Here is a 21,509-nt window from a genome sequence, read left to right as displayed (position 1 = left end):
ATTCTTGAAATTTTTTCTACCTTTAAAAAGTGAGCGTTAGTTTTTATGGTGAGTTTTAGGGTAAAGATAATTATCCATAACACTTTCTCTATCACATTTTAATAGTCCCTTTTGAGAAATTTTAACTTTTAAGAAGACAAGTAATTATTATACTTGAATTCAAATTTTAAAGCATTAATTACAAAAACACCATTTTATTCTCATTTTTAAATCTATTTATAATTACTAGTAAGGGTAATTTTGGAAATTTATAAATTTAAGGTTTTGACTTTTCAAAATAGATATGCATTTTGGGATAATTAAAAATAAAATAAGGGACTAATAAAATGGGACAGAGGTAGTATTTTTTTTATTTATTTTCTACCATTGGTACATATACTTGCCTTTTATCTAATCCATTAATTGTTTTTAAGTTTTTCGCTAAGTTTTTTTTATTACTTAATTAATGTATCATTTTGTTCTATTATTATTTATAGCGAAGTGTTATCATTTAAATTATCTAATTCTACTTATTCAATATATCTAATATTCATATAATTTAATTATGGAATAATTAGAGTTTTTTTATGATTATAATTAGATTTTAGTGAATTGCTTTCATATTAGTCGCATCCAAATTTGAATTTTAAAATAATTAAGCATACTTTTCTTTAGAAGTCCTAATTTATGGAATAATTAGAGTTTAATTGTTATGGTTAAATTAGAGTTAACCAATAAACTTTTTTTAAAAATAAAAAATAATTAGATTTTAGTAAATTGCTTCCATATATAGTAGCACACAAATTTCAATTTCGAAAAGTTGAGCATATTTTCCTTTTAAAAATCGTAATTTATGGAATAATTAGAGTTTTATTGTTATGATTAAATAAGAGTTTAACCAATAGAATATTTCTTATTATTTAAAAATCAAAAAATCATAAAATTTAATTTGAGAGTTTAGAGCTCCCACAAGCCTTGTTATTAGAAATATCATTTTCCTTATATATATAGATTACAACTAATTACAGGGGTCAAAAAAAAAAAAAAACTATATTCGATAGCTCTGTAGGGAAATTGAAATAGAAGAAGATTTAGAAAATACCAAAGAGAAATAAAACACATATACTTAATACATGAGATAACAAAGAAATATTAGACCTTAATATCTTCTGTCATCAAATTCTTTCTTAGTCTCCATCATTGAATTATGTATGAAGATTTCGGTTCTTGGCTTTTTCAAAACACCAACAAAGAATTCTTGATATCATATCCTATCTTCACCAAACTAGGCTGCACGGCGAACTGAATCATCGGCGGTGGCCCACACGCCAATGCCAGCGTCTCATCGGACGGACCAGGGATGTGCTCCCTCAGGATACTCTCGGTGATGGCCCCCACACTATATCTCCACGCTTCCCTCACTGTCTTTCCCACCACATACCACACTTTCAACCTATCACACTTGTCAGCCCAAGCATCAAGCTCATCCCTCAGCAATATATCCTCCTCCGACCGATTCGCATACACCAAATACATCTCTGTATCATCATTCTGATTCTTCAAGATTGCCTGAATCACCTGATATATCGGTGTTATGCCCGTCCCACCCGCGATCATAGCCAACCTCTTACCAAACTTGTGTTTGCCATGCACAGTGAAACTTCCCATTCCTGTATACTCAATGTGCCCTAATGGACCCTTCACTTCTATCACAGACCCTAATGGGACTGAGTCCAAGTACTGAGTCATGAGTCCACCATTAGGGAACTTAGGGTTCGAACCCTTCAAGTAAATCTTCACCACAAGCTCAAAATAACCCACCTCGTCAACCGAGCTCGTCGGCGTGTAGGCTCGCATGCATAGCTTACCATCAATGGTTACACACAAGAAAATATGCTTCCCCACAGGCAATCCCAGCGCTTGTTCTTCACATGGCAATGAAAATTTAAACTTTTTGACGTCATGAGAAATCGAAGTCTTTTCCACTAGCGTGCATGGAATTTTTTCCCGTGGAACGAGGGCAATGGTTCTCGATCGAGGAACTTCTTTGATCGGATCGAACTGGGTCATGTTCAACTCTCCGATTCGGTAGTCCTCGAGGAGTTTCTTGGCGTTGTCGGAGTGGATAGCATCGAACTCTTCGGTGCAGTCGGTTCCAGCGTTGATGAGAATGCTGTCGGCGCCGCCGGGGTGGTCGAGGAGGAACCGAGTGCAGTCGTAGACGTGGCCGTGGACGACGATCCATGATGAGTCGGCCGAGTTGTGGTTTTTGACTTCGGACATTGAGTAGAGATTTGAGGTGGTGTTTGTGAAGGGTGAAGAGAGGTTCTTGTTTAGGGTTTGGGTAGACTCGGATGAGTTCTCGAGGTGACTCTGCCGGGTCATCCAGCCACCGGACTGGTTTCCGGGCTGAGTTGGGTGGTCGAACATGATTCCGATCTCGGCCTTGTGTGGCTTGCACACATTCGTCTTTACTCGGAACCAGCAATTGTTCATCATTCCCTGTAAACATTATTTGCACAACGTAAGCTTTCATGAGGAAATGCATGGCGCAGCTCAATACCACATTCATAAGACAAACCCTTGGACAGAAAATATTATATATTTTTTGGCATTTAGTATAATGAAAAAGAGATGTTTACAAAAAAAATATTTTTCATAATCAATGAAAATAAATTTGTTTGAACAGCAAATATTTTTCATTTTTAAAATACAATCTCACCTCCACTGCTATGCCACCGCCACTATCACCGCATCCAACTTTCATGTGTTTTTTTCTTTTTACCCTTCTTATATACTATTGAAATATTTTTAATATTAAAATTTTTATTAAAAAATTTTTCACAAATAAAAACAAGGTCAATGACATAATTTTTATATTCCAGACTTCATAATTAACATAATTTGTGAGAATAAAAAAGTGACGTATCATTTTTTGCTAAAAAGAATGGGTTATGTTAACGAGGGAAAATTATTAGGTATTCTCAAAATATCATATGATCATACTCTCTCACAAATTACTATTTATTATGTCTCATCATATTTTTCAATTGCCCAATATAAATAATTAATATTTCATCTTCTCTACCAATTATACAATCATAGATCATCAAGTGATTATACTACTAGACTACTACTGGTACTAGGGATGTGTATAATATCGCCGAAACTGCCAAAATCGCACCGAACCGCACCGCCAAGGCAAATTCGTTATTATTTGCCAATCGAACCGCCGTTTTTTAGTAAGAAAAATGGCAAATTCTAGTGACACTTTTATCAATCCGCCGATTTCTATTTTTCTTTCAAACCGCATCGACCCGCACCGCTATTAAATCATGTGTTTATAAGATTCTAAAAATTCTTTTGTAGTTAAGTTTGCTTGTTGTTCTATACCTTAGAATATAGTATTACATACCTGCTCGAGGGGAATTCAAGATGTCAGTAATCTAAAATAAAGTTGGATTCCAATTCACTTTTCAATCTTTTTTTTTCTGGCCATGTTGCAAACTTGCATCAGCTCACTTTTCAATCTAAATACTTTTCAACAGTAAACATTTTCAATATACTGTAAACCCTGAATGATATTAATTTTATGTATTGTATTTGATCATTGTAGCTTCCACAGATGCTTGTAATGAACTGATGGCATAGTCATTGATATTATCATGTTGTTGCTACACTTGCTGGATCAGAAGAAAACTTCGCAAGATGCTTAACATCACGGTATCTCTCGTCTTTTTTTTACTCTTTGATTTAAGTTTTGTAATTTGAATTATATTTTTTATAAACCGCCAATCCGCCCGAACCGCCAAGGCAAATCTGCCATTATTTGCCAACCGAACCGCCGATTTTTGATAAGAAAAATGGCAAATTCTAATGACACTTTTATCAATCCACCACCCGCCATACGGTTTCTATTTTTCTCTCAAACCGCACTGACCCGCACCGCGCACACCCCTAACTGGTACTACTAGAATACTACTGAATAATCAACCGTTAACAAGTGCGTCATGTTAGTTAAGCAGTAAGACCATCTCTAACGCTTCACCAAACCTGACATCAAATTTAAAATTTGGTGAAAAAGTCACTTTTTTTAGTTCCAACGGTTTCATCAAATCGATATCAAATCGAGAATTCACCAAACCTTTCACCAAAATGAGAATAGGCTCAGCGTTTCACCAAATCACTGTTTCTGACCGTTGGCGAAAACCAACCGGTCGACCACTAAAGGGTTCAAACAGTTCAAAAAAAAGTTCAAACAGTTAAAAAAAAAAAATTTTGCCTTACCGGTGGACCAGTCGGTCGTCCCGGAAAAAAGGTCAAACAGTTTACTGAAAAGGTTCAAACAATTCAAAAAAAAAAAATTTGCCTTCACCGGTCGACTGGCAGGTCGACCAACCGGTTGTCCCGGTTCAGATTTGATGAAAATTTGATTTGATGAACCATTGGAGCCCTCCGTATCAAAATGAGAAAAAAGTCACTTTTTTACTCAGATTTGATGAAAATTTTGGTGAACCGTTGGAGATGCTCTAATGTATTTATTAGTTTAATAAAAATGTACAAAAACATTTAATAATAAATGCATTAAATTAATGGGTAACTAAAAAAAAATTATTAATTTAATGAATAATTAAAATTTAAAAACTTATTAAAATCAAAGAAATGAATACATTATTAAAAAGCTAATTATCTAAAAGTCTTACTTATAAATGTTATCGTAACTAAGGTCTTATGTAAGATTTTTTGAATGAATAGATCATATTTAATAAAACTGATAATAATATTAATTTTTCCTAATTTTTAAAACTAAGAATATTATTAATTTTGTATAGTAATGTTCAAGATAATTGTTTCACTAACTGATGAAAAAAAAAACAGAGAATGAAATTAAACGTTTTTACCCTTTTTAGTTTGATTCAATTATCTAATAAAACCGAGAATATTATCAATTTTATAACTGAAAACATTATCAATTTTTTTTTTGAAGTATTTTTTTTATAAAAATTTTGCACATCAATGTTCCATTATCATTCTCTTTTATAGATACAAAACTTTCAATTTTGTACAAAAAACATAATTCAACTTTTTCAAAAAAATGTTTCAAATTGCTAGAATTTATTTTTCAAAAAATTATACTTTTAGTTTTACCTATTTTTTTTATTTTTACTGAATTTTTTTAATATTTTAAGCATTTTTAAAATTTTTAGACATATTTAACATAAATACACTTAGAAAATATAATATTTGTGAAAAAAATATTTAAAAAATTCAACAAATACCAAAAATATAAAAATTTTGTACATCTTTCGTATTGTTATGTATTTATTAATTTTTTAAAATATTTGTTCACAAATAATTTACTATTTAGATACATCTAAGTAAGGTATATCTCAAAAAGTAAAAAAAAAAAAAAAAAATTTGCTTAAAATTTTAAAAAAATTCACTAAAAACAAAAAGATATGAAATATTAAAAAACACAGTTTTCAGAAAATTAAATTTAAAAAACTGAAACCAAACACACTGATTAGTTTTTTTTTTCTTTGCACATAATTTTGTTTTTAAAATTTTTTTAATTTGAAAGTTGTTATTTTAAAATTTTGAAAATCATAATAAATATCAAATCGTCATATTCTTTTATATATAATCATAAATGGTAAATAATTATTATTTAAAGGACAATTCAAATTATTAAAAAATTAATAAGACTTAAAAATCTTAATTAATATTTAATAAAATATAAATTCATAAATTAAAATTTATATATAAATATGCTTAATTAAATATATCTGCACTAATATCCCATGAGCATCCGTACTCACCTAATTGGGTAATAAACAGAAGAAGTGACAGCGAAAGTGAACGTTTAATAAAAGGATTTGGACCGTCTTCGGTCTCAAATCTAACCGGACAGTCTATGGGGTTGTTTGGGATAAAAGTATATTTTTTAATTTTTTATAAAATATGAATTAGGTATGGATTGAGTTTAAAGTGATGTGGTAAAGAGGTAATGTGATTTAAATAAGATGATATGAGTTAAATATGATAGTGACTTTTTGACTTTTTTAAATTATGTCAAACCAAGTCTAAGGCCTCGTTTGGGAACAGGCTAATTTAGTAATTTTTTGGCTATTTGGCTAAAATATGAGCTAAAAAAACTAGTATGTTTGGGATGATTTTTTGGCTAATTACGAAAAGATGTGCAAAAAGTAGAGAGAAAAGAGAATCTTTGACTTTTTTGTATGGGTTGTTGGCTTTTTGGCTAATTTAGTAACTTTTTGACTTTTTGGCTAAAATAGAGCCTTCCCAAACGAGGCCTAAGCCTCCGTTTGGGTGGATTCATTTTTTAACTTTGTAAACTTTTTTGACTATTTTAACCTAGGGTTAAAAAGTTTGATTTGGAAAAGTCTTTTGACTTTTTTAGCTTTTTAACTTTTTTTTTGTTAAAGAAAGAAGGTAATGATTATGTATTGGATGTAATATTTTGTCTTATTGAACTAAAGTAATATATTTTTTTTATATAACTATTTTAGCCCAAATCTTGCTTCTCAAACAGAAGCTAATTTAGTTTTGAAAATTAACTTTATATAAATTATTTATTTTTTTTGACGGTCTATTTTTTTTCATATAAAACTAAATTGAAGATGTGATTGTTATTATTCAATTGATTTAATTTTTTATAAATATTATATACTTAATGAATATTAAAATGTGTATAATTCGAATTATCAACACCTCTCTAATTTGATTTAGGACAAAAAAAAAATCAATTTCTTAATAAAATTTACTCTTCTATAAAAAAAAATATATATATATAATACATATATGGACCCACACAGCATCAATCAATCATCACCACACAATTATAATCCGGATAAAATTCTAAAATTATTTATTTAAACTCTAGGAATATAAAAGGGAACAAGTCATCTAGATTATTATTTATTTAAACTAGAGGAATACTACAGTAATTAAATTTAAGCCTCAAATTTAATATCTTATGTCTCCAATAATGACCAATTAAAATTCGTTTTGATGACGACACGTGAATGGAACTTGGCACCATCATCAAAGCTAGTTTCAATCACCAATATGGAAAATGGAGTGGGGGACTATTCCTGAAAATGGCTTGCATAAGTTTGTCAAATTATTAGTCATTCATCTTGAAACTGCGGGTGAGGCAGCCACCTGAACGTCACGTCACGTGAATGTTATATTCGCATTCCTTTTTGATATTACGTGACATTGGCATCGTTTGGCTAAGATTTTTTTTCACATTAACTCTTTATTATATCCTTTTAAATTTAATTTATATTTTATAATTTATTTATAAAAAGTATAAAAATATATTTATTTAAATTATTTCAAACATTTCATAAGTTAATAAAATAAAATATTATATTCAAATCATAATAATTTTACTTTTTCCCTTACAACAGTCCAAAACAAATAAAAAGGTCAACTCAAACGGAAAAAAAAAAAAAAAATCTAACCCAAAAGAGCCCATATATATTTTTCTGCCAAACGACAATATTCATATACATCTCTATCTCTATGTGTTTGGTGAGACAAATGAAAATTAAAAACCTTGAGATTCAAATATGAGAAATGTTAAAAACCATAGTAAAGAGTTGTTTTTGTGTCAAAAAAAATGTGTAAAAAATATAAAGTGGTGTTTTGAAAAGTTGATAAAAAGTTGACTTTTTGAAAAACAAATTTTGATTAAATAAAAGGAAAGGGTTTTTGCCATCTAAAAAAAGGAAAAAGGAGGGGTTATTGGTCGACTGGCACGTACAATTAGGGCTTGTGAGAGTCGGGTACAATTTGGACAAGTTCAACTCGAGCAATTCGAGTCAAGTTTGAAATTTTTTAGGATTTGAACCAAAAAAAATTTAAATTCGGTACAAGTTTGAATAAAAATTTAAAAATCAAAATTAAATTTAGACATGCTTGGACGGAGACATAGAACAACTCGAACAATCCAAAGCCTGAATTATATATATAAATTTATAAAAATATTGAATATACATATAAATTATTAATCATTGGATGATATTGGCTTTTTGACTTTTTGGCTTTTTTGGCTATTTTAGCCTGGGCTAAAAAGCTTGGTTTGGGAAGGACTTTTTGGCTTTTTGGCTTTTTTGACTTTTTTTGTGAGAGAAGAATGTAATGATTATAGGTTGGATGTGATGTTTTATTTGTTATGGCTAAAATAGCCTATTTTGTTTTTTGTGGCTAAAATAGTCAAAAAAGCCTGAAAACCATCTTGCCAAACAGAGGCTTTAGATCGTTAGATCATATTGAAAATATTATAAACACAAGTAACACAACACAAATTTTATTTAAATGTTTTGTCTCATAAATTATAAAGATGATCATAGTGGCATCTTTCTTACATTAGATAAATGATTTGTTTTGATATTATTAATGATTTTATTTAAAAAACTATAAATAGAATATAATTTTAACAAATTAATTAACTTAGTTGCACTAAAACAAGAAAAATGAATAAAATTCATGTGCAATTCGGATTTAACTCGGGCCAGCCTTAGGCAGACAACTTGAGTTACAATTCGGCTTTGAGCTAGCTTAGATAACTCTTAACACAACTTGGACCGATTTTGGATAATATCTCAATCTATCCAAATCTGTCCCAGTTGCAATCCTAGTAAGGAGTCGTATTTTAATAATTTAATATATTTATCATTCAAATTTCATATAGATCATTTATAAAAAAATAAAAAAAATTAGATTCATAAAATAATTGTAACTAAATTATTTCATGATTTTGACTTTCTGAATTCAGTTTTCTAAAAATTGATTTTTTCATTTTTTGTTTTTTTTTTGTTTTTAGTGAATATTTTTAAAATTTTAAGCAATTTTTTCCCCCTTTTTTAGATGCACCTTGCTTAGATGTATCTAAAAAGAAAAAATTTTTGTGAATTTTTTTTTAAAAATTAATAAATACACAAAATATAAAAAATGTACTGAATTTTCACACACACACACACGCATATATATATATATTGCATTTTTTGATATTTAGTGGATTTTTTAAAGACATTTTTTTACAAATATTTTACTTTTTAAGTGTATTTATGTTAGATGTATCTAAAAATTCAAAAAAAATGTTGAAAATATTTTAAAAATTCATTGAAAACAAAAAAAAAATAAAAAATAAAAAAGTTTAATTTTTTAAAAAGTGCTTTGTAAAAATCAAAACCAAACAAGCTATTATATGTAGAAATAACTATAATTATCTCTTTAATTTTTTATTAATAGACGTGTGAAAAAGTAAGAGAATAATTAATATTTTTTTTGTGACTTTTTAACTTTTGACTATTTGGCTTTGTTTGATATGTGAATTGATTTTTTAATTTTTTTGACTATTTTAATTTGAGATTAAAAAGTTTCATTTTAAGTTGGATATTTTTTTTTTTTGTTTTTGTCTTTTTTTTTACTTTTGTAAGACAGAATGATTTCTAGTTCGTAGTAATCTTTCCAACTTAAACTCTCGTAATAGAGTCATGATTTCTTGGGCTCCTCCTCTTGGTGGTTAGGACTGCAAATGAACAGAGCCGTTCATGAACAGGCTCGAGTTCGATTCGGTAAGAGCTCGTTCGAACTCGATTCGTTAAATTTTTTCTATGTTCGAGCTCGAGCTTGATCTCGTTAAATTTTTAATAAATAAGCCCAAACATTCTAAAACTCGGCTCGTATGGCTCGTTTAATATTTATTATTTATATATTAAATAATATAAAAATATGTATAAAAAATAAGAGAAATATGTTCTTTATATATTTAAAAAATATAAATGTAAATAATAGTTAACTATAGATAGTACATTTACATAACAGTGATAGTAGATATTATTATTTTAGTAAAATATGGACTTTTTTTTAGTATGTTTATATATATTGTATATATAATTGTATAATCAAAATTTTAATTGTAACTTTAGTCTCACATGTAAGTATGAATTTATAATTTTTTTGGCTCGTTAAGGCTCGTGAACAGACTCGAGCTCGAGTCGAGCCTAAGCCAACTCAGCTCGAGCTCGGTTCGTTAATTTTTTATTCAGCTCGAGCTCGACCTCGAGCTCATTAAAATCTTAATAAACAAGTCCAAACATACTAAAGGTCGGCTCGACTCGGCTTGGCTCGTTTTGCAGCCCTACTGGTAGGTGGCTAAAAATCAATGTAGATGGAGCGGTAAATAACCACTCTAGCAAGGCTCTACGCTCGGACACGGGGGATTGGATTGGTGGTTTCAAATATATGTTGGGCGAGCTGCGCCATTAGTGGCAAAGCTATAAGCCATTCGCCGTGGCCTACAAATGGGCTTGGATAAGGATACCGTCATGTTATTATAGAATCAGATTCTGTGGAAGCAATCTAAGCCATCACGGTTTCATGCTAGGTGGATCCTAATTTCAACCTCTGCCAAGAGATTGGGGAGTTGCTCAAGCGAAATTGGCAATGTGAGTTGCACACCATCGGAAGGGAAGCCAACCGTTGTGCGGACTTGTTAGCCAAGGCTACTATTGGTATGGTTGAAGTTGAAATTCTACTAATAGCCTCTCCCTCTGTGGAGCTGGCTCTAGCTAATGACAAGCTGAGAGGGAGTTCCTCTCGTAATGTTTGCTTGTAGTTTTGGGATGCGGCTTTGGGATGCGGCCTTTATTGTGTTTAAAAAAAAAATAATAATTATACTTTGAATGTAACATTTTATTTTATTAATTTTTTAATTTATTTATTTTTTTTTGAAAACTATTTTAGCCTTTTAACTCCTCAAATCAACATGCCAAACGAGGACTTTGTATATTATCAAAAAGCCCTAAATCATTAAAGAGGTGTTTAGATTATAAATTTATATAAAAATTTTGTGAAGGAAATGAAACAAAATTAACTTATATTTCATTTGTATTTTTCTCCCATTTTTCTTTATTTTTTATTTTTAAATTCTTACCTAAATTCCTAATTCAAAGAAGACATAAAAGAGGAATCTATAATGGATAAGAGCATCTCCAACCCACTAGGCATATAATGCTTGTTAGTCAAAATGCCTAATGTGACTCACTTTTTTCAACTCCAATGCACTAGGTATATGCTTAGGCATTTTGGCTCAGCTCACATTCACTAGCTACATGTAGCTAGCCTTCAAGGCTAGGCAAAATGTATTTAATCATTAAGATTATTTCCCTCCATCTTTGTTGCTGAGGTGGCATTCTATAAAGTTAATAGTATTTGGATGAATAGCTAAAATAAAGAGCATGGTTGGGGTAGAAACATGAATCGTTGACAAGCAAAATAAAATGTATACTTTATAGTAATATTTAGATAGATAAAATGCCTACTACCATTGGAGATACACAATGAATTGAGAAGAATTCTTACCCTAAAATATAAAACACAAGCAAGATTTTAGGGATTTTTTCCAAAATAAGCTAAAATACTAAGCTATTTCTCAAACTAAGCCTAGTTTTGATGGAATTCTCAAAATAAGCTAAAACGTGGTTACAAACCACGTTTTCACTGTTTTCAGGACCCTCCTGCAAAAAATTAGTGAAATAGTAAAAGCGTGGCTTTTAATTAAAAAAGTGAGATTACAAACCACCCTTTTAAATAAAATTTTTTTTTTTCAAAAAATGTGATTTCAAATTACGCTTTTACTGTTAAAATGTAAAAACGTATTTTGAAACAACATTTTCCATACAAACCATCCCAGACTCTGACACTCACAAACACCCACAACACTCACGTGCGCGCGTACACACCCACAACACTCACACATTAATTTTTATATATAATAATAATTTATAATAGTAAATAATAATCAATTATATCATTTTTATAATTTTTGTAAATATAATTTATTTTTATATAATTTTTATCTTTCGAGTGGTTAGAAATAATTTTTTACAAATTAAATTAAAACAACCATACGTATGTATATAACTTGCTCAAAAGTTAAAATGATAATTATTTTTTATTTTTTATTTCTTAACCAAATTAATTTTTAATTTTTTTAAAAAAATTCTAAAAATCAAACCATACATAACCTAAAAATTTTTTGATTATGGTTTAAGGGTATGGATGGTATGATTTTTAGGTTATGGTTTAAGGGTATGGATGGTGTGATTTAAAAAGCAAACCATATGTATGTAAGTCATTTATCAAAAGATTTTTAAGTTATGTATGATTTGATTTAAATTTTTTTTTTAAAAAAAATTAAAAACTAATTTGGTTAAGAAATAAAAAATAAAAAATATTTATCATTTAAGGGTAAAAAATAATTATCATTTTAACTTTTGGGCAGGTTATATACATGCGTATGGTTGTTTCAATTTAATTTGTAAAAAAATATTTCTAACCACTTGAAAGATTAAAATTATATAAAAATAATGTATATTTACAAAAATTATAAAAATTATATAATTAATTATTATTTGTTATTATAAATTATTATATATATTTAATTATTATTATATATAAAAATTAATGTGCCTGAGTGTTGTGGGTGTGTGTGCGCGTGAGTATTGTGGGGGTGTGTGTGTCAGAGCGTGGGATGGTTTCTATGGAAAACGTTGTTTCAAAACATGTTTTTACATTTCTAGTGAAACCACGTTTTTTGAAAGAAAAAAAAATTATTTAAAAACGTGATTTGTAACCACGCTTTCTTAATTAAAAATGTGATTTGTAATCACGCTTTTACTATTTCATTAATTTTTCACAGGAGAATCCTGAAAACAGTGAAAGCGTAGTTTATAAACACATTTTAGCTTATTTTAAGAAATTCGTCAAAACTAGACCCAATTTAAAAAATAACTTGATATTTTAATTTAAAATAGTAATAATATATTAGTAATAAATAAGTAGGGTAGGGCCGTACCATGAGGTTCCAGATGAGATTCTCGGGTTGAGTGTTGAGAGTCTCGTCCCAGGCTCGGACCGCGATCTCCTTGGCTGCAACCAGGTGCAGGACCTCCACCTCCAGGGACCAAAAGCACCAACACCAATATTTGCCATACTTATTGGGCTTCTCTTTATGCTCCACCTCACACACGTGCCACGTCTCCCCTCCATCCATCGTCACCTCTACACGCGTCACTTTCTTCCCTCCTCCTAATTTTTTTTATATAAAAAAAAAAATTTAAAAATATATAAATTTGTCCAAAACAATCAGCAAGTGAGTACTATTTGTGGTCAACAATATCCCACTCTCAATATAAAAAAAAAAACTCTTTATCTGTTCAATGTTATCTATCTGTCTATCTTACCGTCACTTACAACTGTCGTTGCCTATTTTTCAACATGTATCCTTATCACAAAAATAATTAAATCATGAATCAAATAACATATGACTTCATAAGAATAAATTTTTTACTAATTAATCTTAATTTGAATATTGTTTTTGTACATACTTTTTAACACTAAGGCCTCGTTTGGGAACCTTCATTTTTAGTCAAAAAGTCAAAAAGTTATTAAATTAGCCAAAAAGCCAACAATCTATACCAAAAAGTCAAAGATTCTCTTTTCTCTCTACTTTTTGCACATCTTTTCGTAAAAAGTCAAAAAGCCATCCCAAACATACTAGTTTTTTTTAGTTCATATTTTAGCCAAATAATCAAAAAATTACTAAATTAGCCTGTTCCTTAACTAGGCCTAATAATAGTAGTAAGCAGTGTTTTTTTTAATTATTATTTCAAATAAAAAAAAAAAAAGACGAGGGTGATAAGGGAGAGTGAAAGCCACACGCTTGGGAGAAGTGGTGGGAAAAGAAAAGGGGAAAAAAAAAAACAAAAGAAGAAGTCATGGATGAGAATACAAATACCGCAAAAGGATTTTGGGCTCGTTTGGTTTGATTTTCTGAAAAAATTTTGGGAAATTTTCTCTACAAATAAGTTTTCAAAAATAATCAAACCAAACAAATTTTCCCAAAAAAATTTCTCAAAACTTGTAAACCAAACAAGTTTTCCAAACAAATCTCTCTCACACACATATCAAATCAATCACTTTTTCCAAAACTCTATCTCAAAATAATTTTCCAAAACATCTTTTAAAAAAAACTAAACCAAACATGTTTTCGTACTTTTTATCTCTAAAACACATCTCTCAAACACAAACCAAACATACCCTTTACTTTTGCGGCGAGGACACTTCAAAATATAGAAATGTTTTAACCCATCTGCAACAACAAACCATAAAAGACGTAAACCTTTTTCTTGTTTGGTTTGGCAATTCCAGTTCTCATTACGCAAACACACTCGGGGTCCGATGGAAAGATGTCTGGGAAGATGATTTGTGATCAAAATAGTTAAAAAAAGATAAAATAAATTATTTTAATCACAACAAACAAAACATCATATCTAATTCATAATTATTATATTTTTCTCTCATAAAAAAAGTTTAAAAAATCAAAAATCTCTTCCCAAACCAAACTTTTTAACCTAACTAAAATAGTCAAAAAACAAAAAACTAAAAATCCAAAAAATCAACCCACATCCCAAACCAACTTCATATATCCTCCCTCGTTATATATAGGTCCAAACACTCTCCTCGTTTCCATAAGTAAGCACGTGACAACCGGCCCCAAAAGAAAAATAATAGTAATAATAATAGAGAGGATCATACTATTGACATGACAACAAAAAGTTCAAATTTATAAAACAAATTATCGAAATCTTAATTCAAAAAATTTGAATAAAATCATTTAATTAACAATGGACTACATCATCGGAGAAGGGTATTGCTGTGTGGTTACTGTTGTGTTCTTTGTGAGAGGTTATTCTGAGTATTTTTTGATAATTTAAATTGTTCATATTATAAGGTTCATTGAGTAGATCATCCATATAAAAAATTAAATTAATTAGAAAACTGTAACTCTATAAGTAAAGCACATTTGTTTCTGTAACTTTTATAAATTTTTAAAAACAATTAAGACGGAGATCATGAATATCCAATTAATTTAAATTTCTTATCTGAATAATATTCCTAACGAATCTTATAATATAAAGAATATAAATTATTATAAAAAAAAAACACAGAGAGACGTCCCAAAAAAGAACAGTAATAACTGCTGTTCCTTAAAGCAGTACCCCTTCTCCCTTCATCATCCCATCTCATGGCCGCCCAACTACTTTTGGAGCATCACCGGAAAAGTTAAACGAAAACTTTTTAAGAATTAAATATTAATTTAAATAATTATAATTTAATTTTTCTCATTATAAATTTTTTTAATTTAAATTTGATTTTTCTTACTTTTCGAAAGGCAAACTTTATTAATTAAGTTTTCACGAATAATTTTTTTTACATATTTTTCAATTTGTTATATTTTTAATTCATTTATTTATTAATTATATTTTTACAATCAACTTTAAACTAAAACCAAATTATTTGGGGGCCCAACTAAAAAACAATAAAAAAATTATCTAGATCATTATAATGAATTTGTTTATTATTTATTTGATCCAATATAATTATCAAACTTGCCTAATGGACAGGCCTCCTCGTATATGGTCAAAATCATTTTCAATCATTTGTTTTGTGTCCCGAAACTTATTCTAATATCATTTTTATAATAAGATGTAAAGATAATACTAAAATAATTGGAGTTTCAATACACTTTTTTACATACGATAAAGCCTCCGTTTAAGAAGTGGATTGACTTTTTGACTTTTTGATTTTTTTGGTTATTTTAGCCTGGGCTAAAAAGTTTGGTTTGGGAATGACTTTTTGACTTTTTGACTTTTTTGACTTTTTTTGTGAGAGAAGAATGTAATGATTATGGGTTGGATGTGATAATTTATTTTTTGTGGCTAAAATAACCTATTTTATCTTTTGTGGCTAAAATAGCCAAAAAAATCCCGTTTAGCTCTTGCCAAACGGAGCCAAAGTTATTTATTTAAGAAACAAATATACAAAAAAATGTGCAAAATAGATTTATACCTCGATGCCGGACCCCCCCAAAAAAAAAAAAAAAAAAAAACTCAAAATGAAGCTCATTCATATATTTGAAGATTAAAATATTTTAACAGTTGGATTCAAAGTTTTGCCAAATGAAATCATGAGTATGTTTGATGCAGCATATTTTAAAGTGATAATTAAAAAGTAGAAGTCAAAAATATTTTTCTCTAACTTTTAAATAATTAATTTTTTAATTTATTTAAATTATTTATATCTCATAAATTTTAAAGTTCACATGTACTAGGATGATATAGATCTTCCAATTTTTTAATAATAAGCTAATTCTTTGTTGATACCTAACATCATCACTATCTGAATATTATTATAAATTTATTTTAATGGGTAAATAAATAGAGATTAATGACTAACCATTACATTGTCACCATCATTTCCAATAAAGTAATACTAAGGATGCTAAATAAAAATATTGGTAAAATATTTAGCTTCCAACATTTTTCTTTTCAATGATAATAAAAATTCAAAATATATGGGTGATTTAGAAATTGATTATAAGTTGATTTTTTGATTTTTTTTTAAATTTTTAAATTTTTTTTTATATGAGACGTGATGTGACCAAAAATGGATTAAAAGTTGATTTGTGACTTTTTTAGCTTGTTCACAAATGACTCCATAGTCTTCGTTTGGAATATGGGTTGACTTTTGGCTATTTGACTATTTTAAATTTCGTTTGACAACATTACTTTTTCTCTTAAAAACTAAAAAGTCATTAAAAAACTAAAAAGTCAATAACTTATACCAAAAATTTAAGATTTATTTTCTCTTTATTTTTTGCATATCTTCTCATAAAATACTAAAAAGTCATCCTAAACAGACTATTTTTTTTTACGTCATATTTTATCTAAAAAGTAAAAAATGTACTAAAAAAGTCTATTCCCAAACGATTAAAAAGTCTTATTTAAGATAAATTTTTGACTTTTTTTTATTTTTATAAAAAAAAAAATATTATAATTTAAATGTGATATTTTATTCTATTCGATTAAAATAATCAATCGGATTGTATATAACAAAATTAGCCCAAATGGACATGTCAAACGGAGGCATAAGACGGTATTCCACTGGTTTGTGACTCACCGGAATATGCGTAGCCTCTTAACGTGTATGGCCTCTGGGTGGTCCACGTGTTGATCGGCAATATCTCCTGATGACAAGGTGTGGTGATTACTGAGTTAATATTCAGCTCATTGATGATGTACTCAGGCTTGTACCACCAAGCTGCATACATCATCACACATCATATCATTACTTTTCTATTTTTAATACTACAAACAACAACTAATCAATTAATCAATACAGGACAATTACGTGTTATATGGTGTTTTGAGAACTTTTTAATTTTTTTAATTTATTTTATTTTTTTATGAATAAAAAATGTGAGAAATAAATTGACTATGTTTGGTTCCATTTTTCTAAAAATAATTTTTAGAAAATTCTACTTTCTTATTTTCGGTGTTTTTTTATTTTTACTGAGTTTTTTTAATATTTTATGCAAATTTTTTATTTTTTAAACGCACCTAACATAAATACACTTAAAAAGTAAAAATTATAAAAAAAATCTTTTAAAAATTCACTAAATACCAAAAATATAAAAAAATACAAAAATTCAGTACATTTTTTGTATTTTTATGTATTTCTTAATTTTTTAAAATATTTTTTCACATTTTTTTTTACTTTTTAATACATCTAAATAAGGTACATCTAAAAAAAGTAAAAAAAATGTTTAAAATTTTAAAAATATTAATTTAAAACAAAAAAATACGAAAATTAAAAAATTCAATTTTTAAAAAATTTAATAAAAAAACTCAAATCAAACACACTGATGTGACTCAAAATGAATAAAAAATTAAAAATTAGCTTTTATTTACTTCCCAAAACACCCTTTAGAGAGAGAAACAAACAAAAGTAGAGAGAGAGAGAGAGAGAGAGAGAGAGAGAGAGAGGGTACCCTCGGAGTTGGCAAGTTCGGCATCCACGTGGGAGGGAAGGACTCGGTTGTCTTTGAAATGGTAATAACTGTTTGATTCCTGAGTTGTTACTATGATACGCTTTAGCCATTTTACCATACGACCTCCTATGAAACCCGGTATGATCATTCGTATTGGGAACCCATGATCTGGTGATAAACGATCACCGTTTTGCATGTACGCTAATATGATGTCCCGCGATGCATCCATGGCGAACTCTTTCTTCAGGCTCGTGCCGTACTTAGACCCACCGCCGCCGGGGAGATCCTCGGCACCCTCGAAACACACGTTTAGTGCTCCCTTTTTACGGCTGAGGATGCCGCACCGCTTCAGGACACACCGCAACGGTACGCCGCGCCACACCGAAGTCGACACTCCGGCGGCGCCCCAGTTGAACCCGATGGTTTTCTTCACCATGTTTTGTTCTTTGCGGCGGTTACCGGCGCAGACGAGACTGACTGGGAACTCGCGGCTCGGGAACTCGGTGACCAGCTGGTCCATGGTGAACCGGGTCGGGTGCTTGACTAGACCGGTGACCTCAACGGTCCAGTCTTCCCAGGTTCCTTTCGGGACCGGGCCGTGGTTCCGGACGTAGTGGAGCGGGACGGGGGTGATGAAGCCGTGGTGCATGAGTCGGGTCAGGGGAGGTTCCGAGTTGAAAGGGTGCTTCCCGGTGAGTCGGATCATCGACGGGTTTCGCTCCACCCAATTATCGGCGGTTCCTTCGTCTCTCGAGTCGAAAACCAACGGTTCAGATTCCATTTTTTCTTTGTTTAATGCGTTGTCATAATCATTCTCAGCCTCATCTTCGGACGAGGAATCCTCGAAAACTACCGGTTTAATGGGTCGGCTAATTTCAGGAGTATAAGGAAAGCTATAGGCTCGGACGGAGGAGTCGGAGCGGTGGTTCGGACCGGGTTTAAAGGTGTGAGGAACGCCGGATAGACTCTGGTCGAGGCGACTGAACTGTCGGTTTTGGACAGAGGCCGCCATTGAAGACTATGGTTCGAAAGAAAGGTGCCACACTTTCGGTCTCTACTTCTTTTTTTTCTTGATGATTTTTTGTTTTATAATTTTTTTTTTTGGGGGCATATGTTTTTCCACTGGAAACAAGAAGTGAGAGACCACGTTGGAGTCTTATATAGGGGGGTTACTCGCACCGTAAAACTGGATCGTGACGTCATATAAATATAATATGTGTGTGAATAATAATAATAGAGAGAGAGAGAGAGAGAGAGGGAAAGAGAGAGAGATTGGCGGCTTGAAGGTGAGAGCAGCGGCTCAAGGTGAAGCCGAGGCTACAGCTGCATGCTGCGGCTGTCCGTAATGGGCCTTGGTTTTTGGTTGAGAAATAACTTGTCTCCTATTAAAATTTTAATTGAATTTAACAGTTAAAGTCTTTAATCAATAAAAATTATTAAGTGAAAGATTCTGACCAATAAAAGTTATTAAATAGAAAATTCTTATTAATAATAATTTTGGAAAAAATTTATTAAGTCATATTTTCATAAACTCTTATCAATAAAAAAAATTTTCGTTTAATAATTCTTACGGTTAAAAATCTCGACTCTCCGATCTAAGTTGAAAGTTCCAATGGTGATAAACTAAATGCTTTGGGTTAAATCCTCCACATAAATGGCACATATTAATGTGAAAGATGTTTGCCTTGTATGATTTGTGTTTTGAGATATTATTTTAAAAATAATTTTTTGGAGAGAGTTTAAAAAATGAAAAAAATATTTATAAGTTATATTTGAAAGATTTATTTAATGTGAAGTGTACGGGGAGCAAATATTTGTCACTGTCCGTACTTCTTTCGTCCAAGCTCCGTGTCTATCTGATCAACCGAAAGCACAACGACGGTGAGCTATTTAGCGGTGTGTTGCTAGAAACCCCTCCGACGGTCAAGCTAGCACACACTCAGAGAGAGAGAGAGAGAGAGAGAGAGAGAGAAGCTCAATGAATGTAAGTCTATCTCACCAAATGATGTTCTATATCCAGCATGGGGGCGCAGTCACGTTTATATACTTTCTGCGCTCAACTCTGCACCCATTAGTCTCTTGACAAGTGGTGTTGCTCTCCCATCTGTCAGCACAAATCCAGCAATCACCACCTAACCCAACCATCAGGCTACATTAGCGGGAACTCGGCAGCCCGGCGGAATCACCTCGGCCTTCCATGATCGTGCTGCGTAACGTGCCCGAGTGCTCCACTCGCCGAGCTCCATAACAGCCGAGCTCGGTAGCACTCTAGTAGGACAGTTCCAGATAGGTTACACGGGCATTCAGAAGACTTTTCCCACCAAGCTAATCATGCTCCTACAAAACCCGGTAGCAGACGCTCATCTCGGCTAAGTAGACCTCGGGGATAGGCCTCAGCCGAGCAAGTCCAAATCCGGGGAAGCTCGGTCCAAACATGGGAACTGGACCTCAGACCTAGGCCTGGACCGAGCAAGATCATCTCAAAGGAAGCCCTAGTTAGCTCGGCCTAAACAGGGGCGAGCCTCGACCAAGCAAATCCCACTCTAATCAGGCCCAAGTTAGCTCGGCCCAAACATGCTCGGCCATCTTCTGTCCAGCTCCGTCCATGGCCCAAAGCCAGATTATTAATCTCCCTCTCATGAAGTTTTATGACTATTTTTTTAGAGTTTGAAGTCCTATTTAAATAGGAATGTATTTCATAAGGTTCTATGAGTTGTATATGAATGGTATTAGTGTACTATTATACTCCTAATTTGTTTCTATATTGTACCTTATTTTCTTATTCATCATATCACATTTGGAAGGAATCGCCTGTTCCTTGTCGGTTTGAACTGTCATCGACAAAGAGACGGAAGGAATCCCCAGTGTAAATATCGCAGGGTTTTAACTTTTCTTCAACATTCTTCTGTTTTCCCGATGTGGGGTTTCGTGGGCCCAAATAATTTTCTTCTTTTTCTTCTAGGCATATGAGGCCAAGGTTCACTGGTACTTGCCTCAGAGTCGGGCCTAGAGTGAACTCTGTTACAAAGTCGGTTAGACCCTGACCCTTTATCGCTGTCCTTAGCCTATATTCTAGGTCATACTAACTTAAAAGTACAACTCATTATGCTACTCTGCATGTCAGATCTCCTTGTTACAACAAGAATTTTAGTGGGTGCTCTGTAAGCACCATGATTTTGTGGGCTTGAAAGTAATGGTTCAATTTCTTTGAAGCCATTACTAAAGCAATTGTCAACTTTTCTAGGGCAGGTACTTGGTCTTTGCATTGGCCAGAGTTTTGCTGACATGGTACATTGTTTTCTGCTTCCTTTTTTCCTCTCGAATTACCACGATACTGACAACGTGATTTGAAACCGCTAAGTATAGGAACAATTCTTCTCCTAGTATCGGGTTTGACAATACAGGTGCTGTTATCAAGTACCTTTTCAAGTTGGCCAGGGGCGACTTCGCACTCTTTTGTCCATAGAAATTCTGTAGCCTTCTTTAATAACTGAAAAAATAGCTTACATTTATCTGAATTTCGGCTGATGAATCTGTTTAGGGTTGCTGCCTTACCGGTCAAAATCTAGACTTGCTTTGTTGTCGTTGGACTCTTCAAATC

General features: G+C 31.3%; 1 protein-coding gene across 1 annotated transcript; it reads right to left on the bottom strand.

Annotated features, from left to right (window-relative positions):
* Positions 1-1,069: 1,069 nt before the first annotated feature.
* Positions 1,070-19,658, bottom strand: LOC114286364 (nitrate reductase [NADH]). The gene is made up of 4 exons (XM_028229529.2): positions 17,909-19,658; positions 17,038-17,178; positions 12,872-13,104; positions 1,070-2,481 (listed from the first exon to the last, which is right to left on the bottom strand). The coding sequence occupies exons 1-4, from the start codon at positions 18,918-18,920 to the stop codon at positions 1,216-1,218; spliced, it is 2,652 nt and encodes an 883-aa protein (XP_028085330.2). The 5' UTR covers positions 18,921-19,658; the 3' UTR covers positions 1,070-1,215.
* Between the last annotated feature and the right edge of the window lie 1,851 nt (positions 19,659-21,509).

This window comes from Camellia sinensis, chromosome 3 (assembly GCF_055761805.1).
Source record: "Camellia sinensis isolate YWXY chromosome 3, ASM5576180v1, whole genome shotgun sequence".
NCBI classification, from domain to species: domain Eukaryota; kingdom Viridiplantae; phylum Streptophyta; class Magnoliopsida; order Ericales; family Theaceae; genus Camellia; species Camellia sinensis.
The sequence above is the reverse complement of the archived record's forward strand: the minus strand, read 5'-3'. Positions and strand labels throughout refer to the sequence as shown.